The sequence below is a fragment of the Podarcis vaucheri genome (genome assembly GCF_965113315.1).
Source record: "Podarcis vaucheri genome assembly, chromosome: 10".
NCBI classification, from domain to species: domain Eukaryota; kingdom Metazoa; phylum Chordata; class Lepidosauria; order Squamata; family Lacertidae; genus Podarcis; species Podarcis vaucheri.
In genome coordinates, this window is record NC_138748.1 from 40,412,835 (window position 1) to 40,436,611 (window position 23,777).

The following is a 23,777-nucleotide window of genomic DNA, read 5'->3' on the forward strand; positions in this document are numbered from 1 at the left end:
GGAGGCCCGTTCTTAACCTGAAACTGTTCTTAACCTGAGGTACCACTTTAGCTAATGGGGCCTCCCGCTGCTGCCACCATGCGATTTCTGTTCTCATCCTGAAGTAAAGTTCTTAACCTGAGGTACTATTTCTGGGTTAGCGGAGTCTGTAACCCGAAGCGTCTGCAACCTGAAGTATCTGCAACCCGAGATACCACTGTATGTCAAGCTCAGTAACAAACAGGGCAGTACTCAAACTGATCCTATGAGAAAGGATTGCCCCAGAACAGTCCCAGACTTGCTGCTGCTGCCTCATTCCATCCTCATCCCACAAACACAGCACCACCACCAGGAGAATACCACTGCCTCCACCCACCGCCGGCCAAGACACCATGGCATCTTTGGTTATTTACTCTTGGGTAGTGCCACCATCACTTTCCCTTTTAGCCTACCTACATCCAGGTGAGAAAGAAAGCCAGGCTTCAGTATTTATAGTGGCCTGAAGGGGGCTGGATATATTTTCCAGGCTCCTGCTTTACTTGCAGGAAGCTAGAGTTCAATCTGTCATTACCCCAACACTCCTTGAAAGTACAGTGGTACCTCAAGTTAAGTACTTAATTCGTTCCGGATGTCTGTTCTTAACCTGAAGCTGTTCTTAACCTGAAGCACCACTATAGCTAATGGGGCCTCCCGCTGCTGCTGCGCCACCAGAGCATGATTTCTGTTCTCATCCTGAAGCAAAGTTCTTAACCTGAAGCACTATTTCTGGGTTAGCGGAGTCTGTAACCTGAAGCGTATGTAACCTGAAGCTATGTAACCCGAGGTACCACTGTATAGAGCAGGGACAAACTGGCATGACAGGCAAGCAAGCAAGACCATGGCCCGGGGCTAGGAAACTACTTAACCAACTACTGAATTTCAATCAACGGAAAGGATTTCTTTAAGTAAGTATAATTAGTATGTATGATCCGATGAAAACCAGCAGCGGAATGAAAGGGAAGTACTGCCGCAGCCGCATTTGAGTGGCTAAGCCCCACCTCCAAGCCTCCACCTGATTGGTTGGCTACCTGGGGGCGTGGCACGACAGCCAAGCCAGCTGGGCAGGGGCTGGAATCAGTGGCGTAGCGTGGGGGGTGCCAGGGGTTCCGGCCACACCGGGCGCAACATCGGGGGGGCGCTCGCTGCCTCCTGAGTCGCCGAAGAGCCTCGGGCGCAGGCTGTAGCGGAGCCGCATGTCTCGCGGAACCGACGAGCTGTGCGCGCGTCCGGGCTGAAGGCGCCCGGCAGGCAGCGGCTCTCAGCGCTCACCGCGGAGGACGCGCCAGGCAGCCCCTCCTCACAGCCCCGCCTCCGCTGGTGCTGCTGCAGCTGCTGGGCCGTTGCATTTTCCTCGCCTCTCTGCCCCCCTCCTCCTCCGGGCAAGCGGCGTCGTTTGGGCGGCAGCGCCAGCGGCAACTCGCAGGTTAGGGGTTAGGGGGGGCGCAAATTACTTGCCTTGCCCCGGGTGCTGACAACTCACGCTATGCCGCTGGCTGGAATGCCCCCTGCCAACGGGGGAAATGACTCCTGCTCACAACTCCTCCCCTCTGTAAGGAGGAGAGGCTTAATTAGAATAAGAGAGGGGACAATACAGGAAGCTATCTCATACCGAGTCAGATCAATTGTCCATCTAGTTTCTACACTGACTAGCAGCAGTTCTCTGGGGTTTCAGGAAGGAGATGCTCTAAGAATGAGCTATTGCTGGTGGGGGGGAGACCATATATTCACAAAGGTAGTCTTAGCAAATTACAGATTATTTCCAGCTGACATGCAAATAGTGTAGGCCATCCCCGGTGAATCACGGAATCAAGAAACAAGAACAGTGGAAAACTTACTCCATTAACTCTGGGCATTCAATGGGGAATGCTGGCCTGGGAGGAAAGGGAACCACCAATCAGATGAAGCCAGCATCCCCTGAGATTCCTCATGCGCAGAGAAGGGAATTTGTATTTGCTTCCCACTGTGGGCACATAGTATCTATCCATCCGTCAAAGAAGTACATAGCACATTATTAATCAAAATGTGTGCACCACATAATGGTAGAATGCACTGATTATAAGAGAAAATACTAGCTGCATTTACCTGTCTTTGAGGAATGTCCTCTTGCTATTTCTAAAGAACAGGGTTTCTTTGTAACTGTGGTATCCAGAAAATCACAGAGATCATTCTCATTTTCTACAGGAAATGCCTCAGAAGCAGCAGATGGCACTGCTTCCAGTGTATAACTCCTCTTCTTTGGAAAGGACTCCTGAAATAAAGAAATATAGCTTTTTAATTTTAAAAAATGGCCCTTCTGAAGACAGCAAAAGTGTGTAAATGAGTGTGTGTGTGTGTGTGTGTGATGTTAATAATTGGAAGTTCTAAAAGTACCAGATAAGGAAGCAATTATATACATGCCTATTCAAAGTCAGAAGTAAATCCCATTGAGTTCAATAGGGCTTAATCTCAAATAATCCTATGCATATCTAACCAGAATGTCTCATTGAGATAATTCTCTCATATAAGTGTGCATAGGTTTGCTGCATATTATTTTCCTTTTGGAAATAATTTCTAGCAATTGTTAAAATAATATTTTCCCTCAAAAAGGAATTCATGGTTAATTTTTATAGCAAGGATAGAAAAACCAGCTAGCTGTCCAAACATTATCATGAACATTATTATTGTTATACTACGTTACATTAAAGATCATACTATATTATTTTTACAGTAGTGTGCACAATGCTTTATGTAGTTCCATATGCAAAAAGTTCCTACCCCCAAGAAGCTAAATTTGCAGTGTAGCTTTTGACCATATGGAAGACAACAGAGGGAGAGGAGGGGGAAAAACTATGTTAAAATCTTTTAGCATGTTTCGTTATTCCTACATCCAAGTAGAAAGTGATATTTTTCCAATATTATTGACAGTTTGTAAAGGTTATTTCCTCAGCTGATATAAACAGGACTTCTGGGCAACAATGATAGAACAGGGTGGATACAGCACATTTTTAAGAAATCTGTTAGCTGTTGTCTTATGATTGAGTAATATACCTAAAATCAAATCCTGACTTTCATTAGAGTCTAATTTTAGTCAATTAGAGATGATTCAGCCTTCAATCTCTACAAACTAATCTGAAATGTCAGAGCTGTCCAAGTTTACATGCAGAATAAAGCTGCGCATATGACTGTATCAGTTACTTAGCACTGAACAGTTGAAACAATAGCAAAAAGCTGTATAGTGTGTCCAGAATATTGAAAGTTTTACCATTAATAGTGCTCTAGGGCAGTGGGTAAGAATCTGGGTCCCCCACTAGGATGGACCTAGTATAATCAGGTCCCTAGAAGTTTAAATCACTAGATGGCCTTAACCAAACAACATCCTCTGAGTCCCCATCTGCAATATGAGCACAGTGATACAGGCTTGCCTTACAGAAGTGTTGCAAAGATTATGTATGGGAAATGATCTCAACAATCATAAAAATGCTAAGTATTAAAGTAACTATGAATTGTATGAAAAATGTGTCCCTTTTTCTGTTCTGAACCTATTGATAGAATCATAGAATCATAGAGTTGGAAGAGACCACAAGGGCCCCCTGCCAAGCAGGAAACACCATCAGAGCACTCCTGACATATGGTTGTCAAGCCTCTGCTTAAAGACCTCCAAAAAAGGAGACTCCACCACACTCCTTGGCAGCAAATTCCACTGTCGAACAGCTCTTACTGTCAGGAAGTTCTTCCTAATGTTTAGGTGGAATCTTCTTTCTTGTAGTTTGGATCCATTGCTCCGTGTCCGCTTCTCTGGAGCAGCAGAAAACAACCTTTCTCCCTCCTCTATGTGACATCCTTTTATCTATTTGAACATGGCTATCCTATCACCCCTTAACCTCCTCTTCTCCAGGCTGATGATCAGTTTTATTGGGTTCTAGTACTGTGGTGTGCACATTCTAGTTGGAGGGAGGGAGGGAAAGCCTCTCTCCACACCATTCATAAGTGTCAATCATTACCATACAGTATTAATAATCATTTTTTTAAATAGCCTATCCCAAAAAACCTTTAGACTTTCTTCATAGGGAATGTGCTCCACACCCCAATCATTGTGGTTGTTCTTTTCATAGCTTTTCTAATTCTATTTTCTTTTTGAGATGCCTGGGACTGTACATTGTATTCCAAGATTATGGATTTATATAAGTGTTTTACAATACCAACACATACACCCCCCAAAAGAAATCTCTAGCATGGACTTTGCATTTTTCACAGCTGCCACATATTGGGTTGACATTTTCATTGAGCTACTTTGGGTAGCTGTCATAAGTTCAGATCCAGTGTATATGTTAGGGATGCGATTGAGCAACTAATGTGTTTTTTAAAAACTACCCCTGTGTACATTCATCATACTTCATGGAGACTGTGCATAGGGTCTGTCCATGAACAAGAAATTGTGTACATTTCTTAGTCAATATACATATGTTCCAACATGCCTTAAAGAATATGCAAATCTCAACAGGATTGCGTACATTTCCCAGTAAACGTGTTGCAGACTCCTTTGTGCAGTACATGTCTGCTGTTATGCACTTTAGACACTCAACACACATTACCCCAACAAATATACAAAGCAGAATTTTTAAAATAAATATGCATCACTTCACTTTACACTCATTTGCCATTTTGTTGCCCATTCACTTGTTCTGACAGATCCTTTTGGAGCTCTTTACAGTGTGCTTCAGTTTTCCCTTTTCTGAATAATTTGCTCTAATTTGCAAACCCAACCACTTCACTGCTCAGCCGTCCACTCCAGATAAATAGCAATCGTCCTACTACAGAAATCAGTGGGTGAAGCTTTTCAAGGCAGAGGCAAGATCACATGCTAATTGCTGCTGATCAAGCCCACTATTTGAGGCACAGTAGGAAGAACTCCTTCAAAACTGGGAGGGAACTCTAAGTTTAGAAGTAACTTATTTAAAAACAATACACCTCAAAGCTCTGGAAAAGCAATAATACTTTAAACAAATTTGCCCAGAGTCAGAGCATGCCATGGATAAGAGGCACTACATTTCAGTTACTAAGGGAAATTAGCAAAAACAACTAGTCCTATTCTGGGTTCAGAATAAAGTTGTCTAATGCTACCAAAATGGCACTGTGAAGCAAAATGGTATTACAGCTTGAATGGTCAAAATGCAAACAAACAAACAAACAAACAAACAAACAAACAAACAGAAACAATATGCAAATCGAAACATTGCCATCCTTCAAAATACAAACCATTCTGAATTTTGCAATGCAGTTCTCCAGTGAACAAAAATACTTACACTCAGGTGAAGTGCGCATAAAAATGCATATATTGGTGAAAATAACATTCAAATATGCATTATATTAGGGGAAAATTGTGTTGCAAACATGTATATAAGGCAAAATTGCACACAAATATGTATATTAGGAGAGATGATTTTTTTAAAAAATCACAAACTAATGAGGAAATGTGGAGAAGTGAAAGACTGGAAAAATAAGAAACAGAAAGAGATTTGCCAATTACTAATCACAAAACTGCACATGGGGGGGGGTCATATGGTTGCTGACGTAGAGCAACCTCTCAAACAGGATGAGTTCCTGCTTCTACTCAAGAATCTTCCCATCTTTTCAGTTCTTATGAGAAACATCACCAGAACATGTATGCTGACACCTAATATATTCAAGTGTGCAAGGGATCCTTTGTCTCTGTCTGCCCTCTGCCCGAATTAGTCATACTCTTTGGCTAGCCATCCCCCAGATTTCATTTTACAGAGGATCACTGAACCATGCCTGAAAAGAATTCCTGTTGGACTGTTAATATAAGCAAGCATATTACTAAGGCTACACCAAGGCCTGGGGCACTCAGTCTACAGTGGTGCCTCGCAAGACGAAATTAATTCGTTCCGCAAGTTTTGTCGTCTTGCAATTTTTTTCGTCTTGCGAAGCACGGTGTCGGGAAAGTTTTGGAAAAGCTTCAAAAAATCACCAAAGTCTTTAAAAACCTCAAAAAAGGCTACCACACCGCGTTCTATGAGTTGCTCCTCGAAGTCAAGTCGCAACTGTATTAACGGTGTTAAGAAAAAGGAAACAAACTTGCAAGACGTTTCCGTCTTGCGAAGCAAGCCCATAGGGAAAATCGTCTTGCGAAGCAGCTCAAAAAACAAAAAACCCTTTCGTCTTGCGAGTTTTTTGTCTTGCGAGTTTTTTGTCTTGCGAGGTACCACTGTATATGGTTCCTGAAAGCACTCACCCGGAAGCAGAGATGAGCCAATGTGAAGGAATGTAACTTAATAGCTAAATTTGGAAGTGCAACGTGGCAAACTCAGAGAATAAAGCTTGCTTTATATATATATATACATTTTCTAAATTGACAAAAGTATTTTCACTGCTCATTAACATAGGCTGCAGTCCTAAACACACTAGCTTGCAAGGCCCACTAAACATGATGTGTCTTTTATTTTATTTTTAAAAATAAACATGCTATAATGAGAATTCCAGCTTTAAGACAACTTAGATCATTCTTTTCCCCAAAGGATTTTCTGCAGCTTAAAGATTTGCATACTCTTTTTTCCATCAGAACTGGACAAGATGAGCTCTCTTATCTATTTCGTAGTATCTCATAATCTCTAGATCAAAATACAGGAAAAACTCTGCATACCAGCACCTATGCAACACCAAGTGACCATGACAGTCTACTTCGACTCTGAGATAATGGAATAGAAATACAAGCCCACCACCATCAAATACACATATGGGAGAGGGAGAGAGAAAAGTTAACTTGTCTGCACAATACCCCTGTGAAGGCTCTTATGATAAATACATTTTGCAGTTTAAGATCGCATGATAACAGACAGGTTGACAGCGCTATCTATAGCTAGGTATTAAAATTGGGAGTAAGTAAAGTCATGTGCATAAATCTGTTTAGGATAACAAGGCAATTTTCCAAAAGCAGGTTCAGTGAAGGTATGTTTTTTGGGAGTGACAATAATAGCTTTGTAACACAGAGAGCAGCCCTCTATGCACTGACTGCAACAAAATATATCAGGAAAAAGGAGTTAGATTAAAGTGCTATATATTGTGGTGGTAATTCAGAGGTTTAATTTGAAACCAAGTTGGATTCAAGTTTGTTGGTGTCTCTTGAAATCTCTCTTACATCGTGGATGTTGGTTCATATTATGGATTTGTTATCTGTATTATTTTATTGGTACTGTTGCTGTAGGTTTGGGAAGAACAATAAACTTTGGCTAGAACAATAAACTTATATCGTTTTGAAATAATAAAAGGGTTGTGTGAAAAATTACCTGAAGGAGCATCTCCACCCCCATCATTCAGCCCAGACACTGAGATCCAGCTCCGAGGGCCTTCTGATGGTTCCCTCACTGCGAGAAATGAGGTTACAGGGAACCAGGCAGAGGACCTTTTTGGTGGTGGCGCTCGCCCTGTGGAATGCCCTCCCATCAGATGTCAAGGAAATAAACAACTGAGTTTTAGAAGACACCTAAAGGCACCCTGTTTAGGGAAGTTTTTATGTTTGGTGTCTTACTGTGTTTTTATTTTTTGTTGGAAGCCACCAGAGTGGTTGGGGAAGCCCAGTCAGATGGACAGGGTAAAAATAAATCAACAACAACATTGTAAGTCATATAATTTCTAAACTTTTTCATAGTTGTTACCTCATTTTGTTCACATAAGGAGGGAAACCACCAATACAGCAAAATGTTAGTTGAACCTGCAATGCTACAAGCCCCAGGACATCAGAGAACAAAACAGAAGACTTCCCTGGAATAAGTTTAATTGAACAAACATCCACAGGATTGCTACATATGCCACAGAAGAGGGGCTGCTGGGCCACAATCTGTACAGGGTTTCTATCATTTGACAGTTGTTCTTTTTAATTCTCTGGAAACATATTTTTAAAGTTGCTGAAACAACCAGATATATACTAAATGAAACTTAGTTTAAAAAGAGCACATTTCAAGATACATGTGCAAGTTCAGACAACCAGATTTTCAAAAGAAGAAGATGAAGGCCTGGAAGGAATCATTTGTACATTTTCTCACCACCATTTTAGGGTTACCAAGGGCATAAAGGATGACTTCAAGGTCTGGCTTGCCTTCTTGCCAAATTTCGGAGCAGTGTTCTTCTGATAAGATTGACTCAATGTGGAAACAGATCTACAGGCCCAGTACAATGTGTCTGGAAGTCTTTTATGTGGCTGCTGGTGTTCTGGCAGGTGGCCTAAAAATCACTAGGGATCTTACATTCATTCATTTATTTGTTTCCCATTCAGTTCTAGCGGCTATCTGTATCTGGCAGGGAAGTGGGGAATTTAGGAACAAAAATATACAATTCTAGTGTGACAACCAGGCAATATTGTAGGTTATAAACAGTTGGTCTTCCCAGTCTGAGAGGGTCATACAGCTTGTAAAGTAATATGTGCTGATATGCTTGTCGTTTCAAATCTCTTTTTCAGTTTGTCACATTTTGGGGAGGACAATGACATAGCACATGCCTTTTATTGCTTTCAGAATAAAGAGGTACATAATTTTGTACCTCTCAACGTTTTGAGCAAACCTCATTGCAGAGAGTGTTACATTTGGTGTCTGACTGTCAATGGTATCCAAGTCACTGCAGAGGCAAGCAATTTTATTATCGAAATGCCTAGCAAACCTGTCACAGCAGGCTTCTGAGAGCTGCTGCAACTTCATTCACTGAGGAGATTAAACCCTCCAAATAATGCTAGTGGACAACTATTTGAGGACACACTGAGGCAGCAAATTAAACTGCATCATCTAGTCTGGTTTTGTGGGATTGGTTCCAGCTTTTGAGACCTGAGAATGTGGATAAGGTACTTGAATGAATAAAATGAATGAATTTGAGGAGCCAAGATGGCGACGGAGACAGCAGCCTAGTCAGACTCTTCTGCTTTCAGTTAAGCTTTTAAGTAGTTTTTAGCCACTTCTTGGTTTTAAACTCACAGTTCTAACGTCTTACCAGCTGCTTTATCACCTCATCGCTTCTCTTTGCTTTTAGTTTATTGTTTTGTTGTTTTACTGCTCAATCTGTCCTATTGCAACAACGGATGTCTGATGAAGCCTGTCCTGTTGATGTGAATGACTTGCTGTTTTCTCTACTGGCTAAAAACTTGGATTAATACATTGGTGCGGAGACTTGGTTCTGGCTTGGATAAGGTACTTGCAGAAGTCCTGCTGACCTTGTGCCATCAGTATCCTTGCCAGTTGTTTTGACATTCTCTGCTCTTACTAGAAATTAAACATGACTCCCAACTCCTTTGCAAGTATACTAGATGCAATAAAGGATGTAGAATCACATATAAGCAAGGGGAAGGAGAAGGGAGAAGGGAGAAGCCTTGTCCAGAAATGGTCATAGTTAACATATCAGCAGAAGGTGGTAAAAGACACTCTTACCTATTGTGGCCTCCAGGAACAAATGAGAACCAAAAAGCATCACAGATATTTATCTGCTCCATTTGGGGACTGCAATCCATCTAGAACAACTAAATTACCCAGTTCTTGGACCACCTTCCTACATAACCTTCATCCACAACCGACTTAGATGTAACAGGGAAATAGAACTGGGTATCAATAGCACACTTGTAGCACCATGTTCCAAATCTCCTAATTACCACCCCCAATGGCTTAATATAGATACCAAACAGCACTGGGGACATGATTGCACCCTGCTCTCTTGCTCTTATCAGTTTTCTGCTAAGCAAAGTGAATATTGACATTGCCAAGTTTAAATGGGTGGCTGAAAAGGAAAACAAAACTACAAGGGGAACACTTTCACTATTTTGTTCGTATTAAAATTAAGAAGAGGCACATTTGCTGAAACTCTTATGTATGTTATGAGCAGCATGTTATAGCTCAGTTTGTTATCCTATCATTTCTATGTGCATATTTAGGGAATACATTCCACATCTGCTTTTTTATTTTAAAAATATGTGTGAGAAACATAATGCAGTTTTCAGTCAAGTCATCTGAATATTTTGATCAGTCTTTTATGCTTCTCAACAAATACAAACAACTATTATTAAATGGCTAGAAGTAAAATAAGAATAAGCAGCATAAGCATTTCTTCTCCTGCAACGAACCTGTGCATATAATGGGGGGGGCAGCAGAGCTGGGGAAGAATAGGATGCTGAATTATCGAGCCATAAGAGCTTTAAAGTTAGGGAGGGTGGCTTTCCCAGCATTTTATCTTCCTAATGCATGAGAATTCTGTTCTTCGTAAAATCAAGACAATTTGTCATATCAATATGATATTTGAAACAAGGAATCTATCTAGTAAGGGGTATATTTGGACCTAGTTCCAAAAAAACTAATGAAGCCTGGCATATTCTGACTTCATTCCAAAAAAGTCTAATAAAGACTGGCAAAGTCATAGCAGTTTAAATTTTTGGTGGTGAAGAGCAGCCATTCCACATCTGCAATCCCCCCTCTATCTCCACAGCACCAAATCATATCTACACCTTTTCATTTGGGCAATTTAAATTATGGCAGAAATTCAAGGATATTGCCAGGGCATGCTTTCTGTCAACGTAGTGGAAATTAATTGTTATAAGGTTTTAAGTTCCTATTTGAACCTGTCATTTAACTAAGGGCAGTTATTGTCACCATGTCTGTTTGGCAGATGGAAGCCTCTCTGGTGGAACCCGCTCTCCAAAATAAAAATAGCAATTTTGTCACCAGGCTCTAGCAGTGGAAGACAGTAGATGGGGGAAGGAAGCTGGTACATCTGTGTATGTGTTTGTGTGTAAAAGAGAGAGGGAGATGCAGTATAAGAGTGTGTTTTGCATATGCTGGTACAAGTGTGTGATCTGCTCTTGCATCCGTTTGTACATAACTGCATCTGACAGGCTGCTGAGTTCCCCTCTGCCCAATTATTATATGCAATAGGCTATTATACATCTTTTCACAGATGTATGTGTGATGTATGGCTACATAAAGTCAAAGGCCACCTAACTCTACTCTGACCCTCTGTTTTTCTTTGTGTTATACAGTAGAGATACATTAGTAGTCAAATGCTATACAGGTGGTGACCATTTTGAGTGCATCCAATTGAGGCACTATTCATGCACACAGAATCGTAGAATTGTAGAGTTGGAAGGGACTCCAAGGGTCATCTAGTCCAACCCCCTGCAATGCAGGAATATGCAGCGGGCTCATACGGGGATCGAACCCACAACCTTTGCAATATCAGCAGCCACCTGGACCAACTTTCCAATCTGGAAGGAAAGGATTTGTGCCTTAATTTGTTTTAGGGAAAAACAATTTCCCTATTATTGGATTTTCAGTTTAGGGGTAATAATATGATTTAATCTTTATTTAAATTGTGAATGAATAACAGATATCAGAGCTATGCAAGTTTTCTGATCTACTATGCTGACTGAACGTGGGCCACCAATCATGCACAGCACCTTCCTGCCAATCTTCTGCAGTCTCAGGAAAGCAACAAGCACAGGAAGTTTATGAAGTTGCTGGGAAACATCCAGATATGCCTCGTGAGATACATCCCTCATCACGGGTCAAAATCCACGTAAACTTGCATTAGATGATAACAACTTTGGCAAAACTATCCCTATTTATAATTACAAAGTAAAACAAATGAAATACTAAACTGATAACGGCATTAACGTGTAATGTCAGAATAGTGTAGGTGGGTTGTTGTTTTTTAAGCCAAGATACTGCCCACTCACATGGATAGCAGGAAGCAGAGACGTGGAGCCACTGCATGAGCCCTGTGATGCTCACAACCTATACGGTATGGAAACGTTGCCAACAAACATTGCCTTGTGTTCACTAAGGAGGGGTGACGGTTGATCATGCAGAACCTTTCATTTTTTTTTTTTTATAATATTTTTTATTAGTTTTACAAAAGTTTTTATAACAGACAAACACAAAAAAGAAAACAAACAAACAAACAAGTATAATTTCATAATGTCATTTCATAAACTTCTTTCCTCGGACTTCCCCATACCTCCCCTTTCTGCATCCTCATGTCCAAATTTTATAGCAACTTATAAATGTTTTTTCCAACTCTAATTCATCATAGTCCTTTCTTATTCTAATCTTATATTACTGCAGCCCTTTCTCTCTATAGAATCTCGACATTCTAAGCTTCATCAAGTTTATAGTAGTCCTTAAGATAAATCTTGAATTTCTTCCAATCTTCTTCCGCAGTCTCCTTTCCCTGGTCTCGAATTCTGCTCGTCATTTCCGCCAATGTCATATAGTCAATCACTTTCATCTGCCATTCTTCCACGGTGGGTAGATCTTGTGTTTTCCAATACTTTGCGATCAATATTCTTGCTGCTGTTGTTGCATACATAAAGAATGTTCTATCCTTTTTTTGCACCAATTGGCCGACAATGCCCAAGAGAAAGGCCTCTGGTTTCTTAAGAAAGGTATATTTAAATACCTTTTTCATTTCATTATATATCATCTCCCAGAAGACCTTAATCTTCGGGCATGTCCACCAAAGATGATAAAAAGTACCTTCAGTTTCCTTACATTTCCAGCATTTATTGTCAGGCAAATGGTAAATTTTTGCTAGCTTAACTGGGGTCATGTACCACCTGTATACCATTTTCATCACATTTTCCTTTAAGGCACTACATGCCGTAAATTTAATTCCGGTGTTCCACAACCTTTCCCAGTCAGCAGACATAATATTATGACCAATGTCCTGTGCCCACTTAATCATAGTTGATTTAACTATTTCATCTTGTGTGTTCCATTTCAACAGCAAGTTATAAATTCTTGACAAATTCTTAGTATTGGGTTCTAGCAGTTCTGTCTCGAGTTTTGATTTTTCCACCTGGAAGCCAATTTTCCTGTCTTGTTTAAAAACCTCCATTATTTGATAATAGTGGAGCCAATCTTGTACTTTGGGTTTTAGTTTTTCATGGCTCTTTAATTTCAGTTTCTCTCCATCCTGTTCTAAAATCTCACAATACTTTGGCCATCCGACCTCCATATTAACTTTCTTATGGGCCTTCGCCTCTAAGGGTGACAACCATCTAGGGGTTTTGTTTTCCAACAGGTCTTTATATCTCATCCAAACATTGAACAACGCTTTCCTTACAATGTGATTTTTAAAGGCACTATGCACTTTGATTTTGTCATACCATAAATATGCATGCCAACCGAATGCGTTATTGAAACCTTCTAAGTCCAAGATATCTGTATTCTCGAGGAGCATCCACTCTTTCAGCCAGCAGAATGCTGCTGCCTCATAGTACAATTTTAAGTCCGGCAGGGCAAATCCCCCTCTTTCTCTTGCATCTGTTAATATTTTATATTTTATTCTGGGCTTTTTGCCCTGCCAGACAAATTTCGCAATATCTTTCTGCCACCTCTTGAAACAGTCCATCTTGTCAATAATCTGCAGAGTTTGAAACAAAAATAACATTCTAGGCAATACATTCATCTTAATTACTGCAATTCGGCCTAACATTGATAATCTCAAATTTGACCATATTTCTAAGTCTTTTTTAATTTCTAACCAACATTTTTCATAATTGTCCTTATATAAATTCAAATTTTTAGATGTTAAATTAACCCCTAGGTATTTCACCTTCTTAACCACCATCAAACCCGTCTCTTCTTGAAACTTATTCTTCTCTATATCTGTCAGGTTTTTCCCTAAGACTTTAGTTTTTTGTTTATTCAATTTAAATCCAGCTACCTGGCCAAATTGTTGAATTATCTCCAACACCTTTTTCGTGCTAGTGTATGGCTCTTGTAAAGTCAGAACTAAGTCATCTGCGAAAGCCCTTAACTTGTAATGTTTTGCTCCGACCTGTACACCTTTGACTTGCTGGTCCTCTCTAATCATGTTCAGCAACACCTCCAGGACCGAAATAAAAAGCAATCGGGAAATTGGGCACCCCTGTCGTGTTCCTTTTTCTATCTTAAGTTCCTCAGTTATTACATTGTTTACAATCAACTTAGCTTTTTGTTCGGAATATATTGCACCTATACCATTCTCAAAACCTTGTCCTACCCCCATCCCATGAAGGTTCTTTTTCATAAAACTCCAAGAAATGTTGTCAAAGGCTTTCTCCGCATCCACAAATATCAAAACTGCTTTAGTATTTATATTCACCTCTAACTTTTCCAAAATGTCTATTATATTCCTAACATTGTCTGAGAGGTGTCTCTTTGGGAGAAAGCCTGCTTGGTCTCTATGAATCTTTTCCATCAATACTCTTTTAAATCTTTTTGCTAAAATGTCTGCAAAAATTTTGTAATCCACATTGAGTAACGAGATTGGGCGGTAGTTCTTCAATTGAGTCTTTTCAGTCTCTGTCTTTGGTATGAGTGAAATATATGCTTCTTTCCACGATTCAGGTGCCTTTTTTCCCTCTAAGATCTCATTACAGACATCCTTTAGCGGTTGTATCAACCATTCCTTTAACGATTTGTAATATCTGGAAGTCAGTCCATCTGGCCCTGGAGATTTGCCCAATTGCATGTCCTGAATGGCACCCTCTATCTCTTGTTCTGTTATTCTCTGGTTTAGATCCACCTTACTTTGAGGAGAGATTTTTTGTAATCCATGTTTATTAAGGAATTTATCTATGTCTTCTTCATTTTGTAATCCTTGGGAATAAAGTTTTTTGAAATAACTCACAAAACAGTTTCTTATCTCATTTGGTTTAGATATGGTCCTTCCATCCACTTCCAAACTTGAAACTGTATTTAATTTCTGTCTTTTTTTGAGTTGCCATGCCAAAAGTTTGCCACATTTATCTGCCGACTCAAATGTCTTTTGTCTCATTTGCTTTATTTTCCACTCTATCTCTTGGTTCATCAATTCCATATATTGTGTTTGATACAATTTAATCTCCCTCAAAATCTCCTGGGACTTTGGTTTTGACCTTAATTTTTTCTCTCCTTCTTTTATCTTTTCCAAAAATTTTTCTCTTTTCTCCTTCTGCTTTCTCTTCTTTATTGAGTTTTGTTGAATCAAAAACCCTCGCATCACAGCTTTACTTGCGTCCCAGATCACTCTTCTTTCCACATCGCCCCTTAGATTGATTTCAAAATAATCCTTTAAAGTTTTTTGGGCCTTCAAGTGGAACTCTCTATCTCGAAACAGGGTGTCATTCATTCTCCATCTAAACTGACCAGTTGTTGTAAGTTTCATTTCCATCTTCACGGCGTTATGGTCGGAGCAGGTTTTTGGGCAGATTTCTACCTTCTTAATCTTCGGAGCCATTCCACTAGTAATCCAGATTTGGTCGATTCTGGTCCAGGTCATCTTTGCTTGGGAGAAAAAGGTTCCCTCTCTTTCAAGAGGGTTCCTTGTTCTCCAAATGTCTATTAAGTCCATATTTTCAGTCATTTCAAAAAAAGTCTTCGGGAGTCTCCCTTCTTTAGTGAGTATCAGTCTTTGTGTCTTGTCCATGTTTGTAGAAACTACACCATTCATATCTCCCATAATTATCATGTTATATTCCAAATAGTCCATCAGGGTTTCATGAAGTTTTTTGAAGAATTCTGCTTTACCTTCATTTGGTGCATAAATCCCAATTATCAAAAATTTTTCTCCTTGTGCTTGAATCTCCACCGCTAAGTATCTTCCTTCTTCATCTTTAAAAATCATTTTTGGGGCCCACTTCTCTTTTACATAAATCACAACTCCTCTTTTTTTCACTTTGTCTGACGAGATAAATTCTTGTCCCAATTTTTTATTCATAAGCAGTCTCCTGTGGGCTCTGGTTATATGAGTTTCCTGTAAACAAATCACGTCCAATTGTTCTCTGTACAAAATATGGAATACTTGTCGTCTCTTCAAAGGCATGTTCATCCCATTACAATTCCAGCTAAGGAATTGCAGGGCCATCTTGTTATTTTTCTGGTATTCCTCCAACTGCTCCCAATTGTTGTTCCTCCTCTGTTGGTGGTGGGAGGTTCTGTCCAAATGAGAGGTTCAAGATATCTAATACACTCCTTTGCTCAGCAATTGGGTCTACAGTTCCTTTCTGTAGATCTTCTTGATTTTTATGCAGGAAGCTGTCTTTATCCTGTGTCGTCTTTATTTTCACCTTCTTCCCCTTATAGTCAAAGGACAGTCCCTGTGGAAATTCCCACCTAAAACGAATGTTGTTCTTCTTGAGCAGGTAAACCAGGTCCTTATAAGAAGCTCTCAAGTCCAGAATATGTTTAGGGATATCTTTAAAGATCTGTATCGGTGAATTCCCAATTTGTAAGGCCTTTTCAAAATGCAATCTTAATATTTTGTCTCTTTCCTCCTTCGATCTCAAGGTGATCAAGCAGTCTCTCGGTACCTTTCTATTCTGTCTTCTGCCCAGTCTGAATGCCGTTGTGATTTTGATTTCGTCTTCCTCTAAGTCTTCCCAAGCATCAGCAAACTCATTCGTTAAAAAGTCCGTGAGGTTGTCTCCTTCGTCCTCTGGAATTGATCGTAATTTCAGATTCCTTTCTTTTCTTTGTAGTTCCCACAGTGCCAGAGTTGCATCGTGGTCATAGACCTTCCTGGCAATCGGTTCTAATTTTTCCTGAGTCTCTCCAGCAATAGTTCTGGCTTCCTCCGCAATTTGACGTGTGGCAGAATTCTCTTGCGTAAGCTTATTTATAGATTCTGTATTCAAATCGAGTCTTGCTGTCAAGTCTGTCAATTTCTGTGAGTTCTCTGTCAATTTCTTAGTGTTCTCTGCCGTTTGCTTTGTTAAATTCTCCAGGGATTGATTTATCTTAAGAAGGGCTTGCGATACTGCATCCATGGAGGCTGCTATACCTCTTTCTTGTCCTGTTGTCACTGTAGAAGTTATTCCTGAGATCGAGCCTCTTTTCTTGTGTTGCTGCAGCTGTTGTTGATATTGCCTTGTCTTGGCTCTCGTGCTTATCTCGTCTGCTGGGCCACTCATATCCCAAGGTCGTTTCCCACAAGAGCCTTCTCCTAAGAAAATTCCACTGTCCCAAAGCGTAGCAACTTTTAGTTTACCCTCTAGAGGGAGCAAATCAGAATGTCCGCAAACCGAAATAAAGAGTGTTAAAAAGCAAATTTATCAGGAGGCTTCTATAAGTATAATGCAACACTTTCCTAGTAAATAGAGTCCCAGCCTTCCCTGATATAATGTATCCACAAAGTTCCAAAACTTTGTAACAAATAAACAGTAAAGCTTCCACTTTGTTGCTTTCACAGGAATCTGAAGTCAGTTCAGTGTTCCTTTTGTTTTATGAGCAGTTCGTACCAGGTTGGAGGCTGCAGAAAGTTTCCTTTTCCTTTAAATTAGTCATGCAGCTTGTAAAGTCACTTTTTCCTCCCCTCTGCCCTGCAAGCTGGAGGGGATAGTCAAAGTCCAAATGTCGGATTCAAGCATTTAAAAACGATTTTCCCTTACGGATGCAGCTTAGTAACTTTCGTTGCTTTGATTATCATGCAGTCGGGGGAAGGCAGACTTCCTTAATTTTTGCCTTTCCCGTTTTCAGCCTAATTTCAGGTAGTTTTAATTCGAATAGAGGTTCAGTCTTACTCACGGGTCTTTTTTGTCCAGATTATTCAGGAAGGGAATCGGCGCTCTCCACTAATGGCGACGCGGCTTCACTCTGCGGGCTGGGTAGCGATTCTCAGCACCGCGCTCCCCCGTTGTCGTTCCGGAGCCTTTAAAAAGGCTCTTTCTGCGGTAAAGAGGGGGCGCTTCGGGTGCCCACCGAATCTCCTTGTTCACAGGATCCGTTCCTGTGATTTTAGGGGTCCCCCGCTTGCCGAAGCGGGTCAGACCCGAACTCGCAGAGCCGTCCTCTCTCCGGTGCTCGGAGAGAGAGCAGCCATTAGCGCTGGCGCCGAACCGGAAGTCGATCATGCAGAACCTTTCAGTTCAGTTTCCAGCTCTGAGTAGAATGTATGTGAAGGCTTGATAGGCATATCTAGGCAGCTTGGTGCGTGACTGTAAAACATGAGGGGATTGTGGTGTCATAGACTGCTAGGCAGGGATTTACTTTGCTTAGCCATTGCAAGGAAGAAGTTCCATATATCTGCTACCACGAAGGGTAGGCTTCCTGGCTGTGGTGCCTTCCTACCAGACTTGTGGTTGCCCTTTGCCTGAGAATCTCCCTTGTGTGCTTTTCACAACAGTGTTCTCATGATCGCAAGGAATGCATCATTTTTTCTTCTAAGAAAATGACATAATTAAAAAAACTAAAATAAAATTCATTATTAAGTCTGCATGTTTTTAGAAAAAGAAATGTGTCTCCTTCCTTTAAAATGTAATTAAAATATTTCTATTACTATGGCAACATAAATAATAAATAGCTCTGTGCATAGCTTAGCAAATAAGTGCAAAATGGGTTTCAACCATGGGTGAATCATATTAATGATGCTCGGAAGCAGAGCAATCCAAACCAAGGCTAGGAAGATGTGGAGTGGTGGATTCACTGCTACACTTGAAGCCTTGCCAGCTCCTGCCAGTCAGGATAGGGAGATTTCCCCCCCCCCTTATTTTTTGCTACATCAGTTCCAGTCTGGTGCTGCTGCCCTAGTGGATTTAATGTGGCTATGGGGAAGAATGTGATACTTGAGATTTCTACCACAGTGGAGCCTGTCCCCTCACCCAGAGGCACACCTCTCCACTAGTGCCAACATTCACCACCCTAACACACAGCCCTACCATCAGTATTGGGAGATTAAGACTGCGTTCTAAGTAGGCAAAGGGGCACACCTCATTTCCTATAAAAGTACTGACAATTGAGTGCTTTTACATACTCCCTTGAAAAGAAGAAGCGTGATTTGAGTGTATCCCCAAACAGTCAAGCTACTTTCACATCGCCAACAGTTAGAATTTGATGGGACCTTTGACATACCTTATCAGCATGGTTCGTATGTGCTTAAACAAGGCTCTCAGGAGAAGATGTTGTGGTGGAAAAACAATGCTGAACTCCCTAGTGCTGTAGCATTTTTTAAAATATTTAGTGGGAAACTAGTTTCACTATTTACTTAAACCTTTAATAGCCCTTTTTCTAAATAATTCATTGACTCTGGTGGCACACAATAAACCTTTTTATAACCATCAATATAAATAAAAGCCAAGTAATAAAATGACATAATAGCCAGGCAGAACAACAAAAGCAGGTATATAGCAAAGCACAGCCAGTAGCCTGAAGAACAGCAAAGAGCTATGTGTGCTAAGTGGATTCCTCCCCCCCCCCCCGTGCAACTAAAAGTATTACTGGACAGCATTTTGAAGGTATTTAAAAAATCATAGCACAAGATGAATTAGCAAGCAAAATTTTATCTCTGATCAACCATAGTAACCCAAGACTACTTCTGAATCTCATTCATACACACACACACACACACACACACACACACACACTTTTCATCTCTGATTAGAACTCACCTAGAATACACAGACCACTTTACTGGTCCAACAATATCCTACAGTGGAGATGGAATGCTAGCGGCAACGGGGTTTTTTGGGGGGGTGGATTCTAAAATGAATACCATATTGCATGACTTAAATAATTTACTGTGTGAACCATCCTGAAAAACAGTCATAAGACATCACTGGTTGGAGTATCTTTTTTGTTGGTATAAGTGAGAAAATTGGTTGTCATTTATGTTGCTCAATGATAAAAGTTTTAAAGCAAATTGAAGGAAATTTTCTCTGTGTGGTACGTGATCTAATTTATGTACTTTACAAGGAAAAGAACGTGGGCTACCTGTTTCACAGAGAAATACGAGACAAAATTACATTTATTTTAGGATAACCCTTACTAGCTTATTTCCCTGTTAAATTGCTAGCTACTGCATTTATTATGATAATTACATTTGTTGAATTACTTGCTCATCTGCTGTTTCTGCCAACAGCAGCATCTCCTCATGCAGAAGCCAATCAGCAGGAGAGCTAAGTACAAAAGTAACCTCTGTTTTCAGATTCCATTATTTCCAGCATATCCTTTGTCTGAAATCTGGCAAACATGCTGAAGTAGAATGAAAGCCATGGTACTCTCCCTTAAATTGATTAAAATGGACTACTATATTGGCAAGCCATAATATCCATATAAACTTCAAAGTGTACACTGTGAATTCTTGACTTTACAGTAGAATTTCTAACTGCTAGGTAACTGAAAGTTTGGGAGTCTTTAAGAGTATACCACCCACACATTCAAGCAGCTACTGAGCAACTGAAAAGGGCACTATGTATTCTACCCTGAAGGAATCAGCAGGCAATGATTATACCCTGCTGAAGATTGAGGGAAAATCAGCATAGTGAAAGAGAGCTGAAATTTATTTTAGTGCTTCCTTATATTGATTGTTGCTTTCCAAAGAAATTAAGCCAACCATTTTCTTTCATTTGGTACAGTCTGTGATTTATTTAACAGTTGGACATTCCTGATGTAAAGCACATATTCCTTCACCCCAATTCCCTAGCCAGTTCCATTGAAATACTGCTTCCACTCATTGCCAGAGCTAGCTGAGCAGCTTCCTGCTAATTAGTTCCTAGTTTGGACGTACCAAGTGCTCTACAGTGCCAGACAGCAAAGGTGTGGAGCCAGGTAAGCAGGAATCTGCTCATCTGAGTTCCAAAGCTCAGAACTCCTGTACAACTGTGAGTTCCCAAAGCAAACCACATATAAAGTTGCATTTTCTATATGTTCTGTAGAATTCTAAATTTAAAAGACATCCCCCCCCCCAAAAAAAAAGAGAGAAGAAAGCTTGGCAGGAATTGAATATGATCCTTACTCTCCAGGAATCATGGAATGTTGAGGACAATTGCAAATAAGTAAATAACAGTAGACATGGTGGTGGCAGAAAAAAAATGATCTAACTGAGCCCCTGACAGCTTATGGAATCCTGAAGATGCATATCTTCAGTGGAAAAATCCACTTCTTAGTGAGTCTAAATTTGGTATAGGCTTTTTTGGAATATAGTGTGTGAGAGTGGGGGGAAGGGCTTTCTATTAAACCTTGGCAAGAATCTCATTCTTGGAATAGTTGGCCAGCTTATTGCTAATGCCCTAAGGTAAGGTAACAAATGAAGTGGCTCTGCACCAGAGGGCAAATGGGTGGGGCCCCCTCTGTCAACTAGCTGGTAATTAGAAGAACAGAATCCCGAGCTGAGGTTGTGAGAGCTAGAAGCTAGAAGCGGGCTGCAGGGTAGACATGCTTGATTTCTGAAAGGAATCCAATGCTGTAGCTACGGGAGAAGCAAGATCTTCTTGGGGGTGTTAATACTGTCAGTTGCTCCACCATAGGCTGAGGTTGGATATATGGTAAATAAACCCTATATCATAAAGACATCATAGTCTCTGCTGTTCCTTGTTTCAAGGAAACCAAACCCTGGGTAAGTGCCTAGGACCTCTAGAAGCTCACACCGCTCAGAGATTGGGGCTACGTGTAACACTATTTTCTGCAGTCAGGCACAGCTCCACATTCCTGTTTGTTGCCAGCAATCCCACAACCCAACATTTTGTCTCGTGTGTGTTTTTTGTTCTGTGCTGGAGCATTACTTTCTATGATAAGTTACATGCTGGGCTTTGAGTTGGATTGGGGGGGGCTCCTTTTCAGACTTTTCAAGTAATCAAGTTGTTTTGTTTTGATTTGTGTGTGCATGTACCAAATTTCCATTTCCTAGCTAGCATTAACTATCTGTGTAAGGACATATGCAAATGCATTCTTTCAGAAACGGCTAATAATCAGGTTCTCTTGGTTACAAGTGCAATTTCAGCTTTCTGAATCATATGGAAATACTTTTATCCATTTGGGGATATTCACATCTTCCATTTCAATGGGTTTATAAATATGCTATTTTCAGATTTCTGTTGGAATCGCTGTGTTTAGTACTATATATGCATGCAAAACAACACCTTTCCAAGTTATGTGGGAAGTACTGTGACAATTTGGTACCACAGCGAGCAAGTCAGTGAGACCCAACTCTTTAATACTAAGCAATTGAGGTTTCATTCAGCAAGCATAAGAATGTGTATCTGGCAGATACTGGAAATGTCCCTAAGGCTTGCTAGGGATTGTTGGCTGCATATACACCATACATTTAAAGCCCACTCTCACCCCCCCCAAATAATCCTGGGAACCCTAATTTGTAAACAGTTCTGGGAACTGTAGCTCTGTTTAGAGTAAATGGCAATTCCCAGGATTCTTTGATCGAAGCAATGTGCTTTAAATGTATGTTGTATATGCAACCATTTTTTCTCTGGTATGAATCTGCCCTCCATTCCATCCTGGTTGCCTTCTAGTTTAACTTGGATATTTTTTTAAATTAATTGCACAACTGCGGTTGGGTGTAGTTTTCAGTTCATGTGTATGAGCCCTTCCCCATACTGATGTGCCCACAGATGTATTGATTAAACTACAAAGCAAAAAGGAATCATGATGCAATCACACAATCCCATTACGATTCCTTTTTATGCTGTTATTTAGCAATGCACATCAGTAAGTGGTGAGGAAAACTATGCCAACCAAAGCATACTCAACTGTCTGAACAAAGTCCAGAAATAAAGAAACAGATGAATGGATGATATCTCACTTATCATTGCTGTTCTAACAAGATCAGGTAATGCTGAAACCCCAAATCCAGGAACAAATTTGAATTGGTACAATATTGTAAGCATTCCTAATTATAGTATGTGAAAAAGCAACAGAACTCCCAGAGCCCAACATTCTATTTCCTTAGTTACAAAAAATTTCCCAGTTAACAAGTGTTTCAGATAACTGTTCATTCACTGGAAGATATAAGATATAAAGCAGGGTTGTTTCAATTTCAAAGATTTTGTTTAAAGATTCTGCTATTAAAATGAATGTGTAATCATTAGGTGAATGACAGTTTCTGAGGCAATAAGATACCTTATAAAGTAAATAATTAAATTCACTATTTTGTATTTGTTAACATCCAGGAATCCACTATCTAGTTCTCTTGATTCTCACAAACCTGGCCTTTTTTGAAGTTGTTAGAATTCAATCAAAAATGTGTGCTGCTGTTAAATCAAATCAATGACCAACAAATTTATATTTGGCTGTATTCCCTATGAGTAAAAAAATAATCTGCACCTGCCAGTTTGACAGACATATGGCAGACATATCAGTCAATGACCTAGTTTCCTTATATTCCATGTAAATGGAACTGTCATCATAATGGACAATTTGCAACATATACAATGCTATACTTTTCAAATACGTATGCTAACCCAAATATATTCTGGAGGTGCAGAAGATTTGTTTCTTTTGAAGACAGGCATTTTGTTCAGTTCACAAAAAATGTATCTTAAAGAGGTATGGTGCTGCTGTTCCAGCAGCTTAAGACAATTAGAATGAACACAGCTTCACTTGTTCCAATCTTGCAACCCAAATATTTTGCTGTCCTCTTCAGTTGTTAGATCAGGACTGTTCCTACAACTCTCAGTGCTTAACATTAGGAAATGAACTGAATGCTGTAGTCCGATGTAGGATAAACCCAGCATTGAATTTTACTTGATTTTAGCATTAATTTAAGCATGAAATATCTGTGAGGAACTGTTGTAGCTAGAACTGAGAATCTATTGTTCTATGCACTAAACTATTTTCCTATTCAATAAAATATTCCTGAATACTGAATTGGCTCCACACATCCAAGCTGGTCATTGGCTTTACTCACCAGGAAGGGTTATAAAATCTTCCTGTGCTGGCTGGGATTTTGCCTGGGCAATTGTTGCTAGTGTTCTTTTCATTGCCTCCAGTTCTTGGTTTGTTTGGTGGTTCTGGCATGCTCTTTGGCAACTGCCCATGGCTCACCTG

At 40.1% G+C, this 23,777-nt stretch overlaps 1 protein-coding gene across 6 annotated transcripts in view; it reads right to left on the reverse strand.

Annotated features, from left to right (window-relative positions):
• The window catches only part of ANKS1B (ankyrin repeat and sterile alpha motif domain containing 1B), a 366,454-nt gene that overhangs the window by 262,346 nt on the left and 80,331 nt on the right, over positions 1 to 23,777 (reverse strand). For all 6 annotated transcript variants that reach the window (XM_082240761.1, XM_082240767.1, XM_082240757.1 and 3 more), the window contains one exon: positions 2,101 to 2,266. In XM_082240761.1, the coding sequence (XP_082096887.1) occupies positions 2,101 to 2,266 (166 nt within the window). The remainder of the gene's footprint in view (positions 1 to 2,100; positions 2,267 to 23,777) is intronic.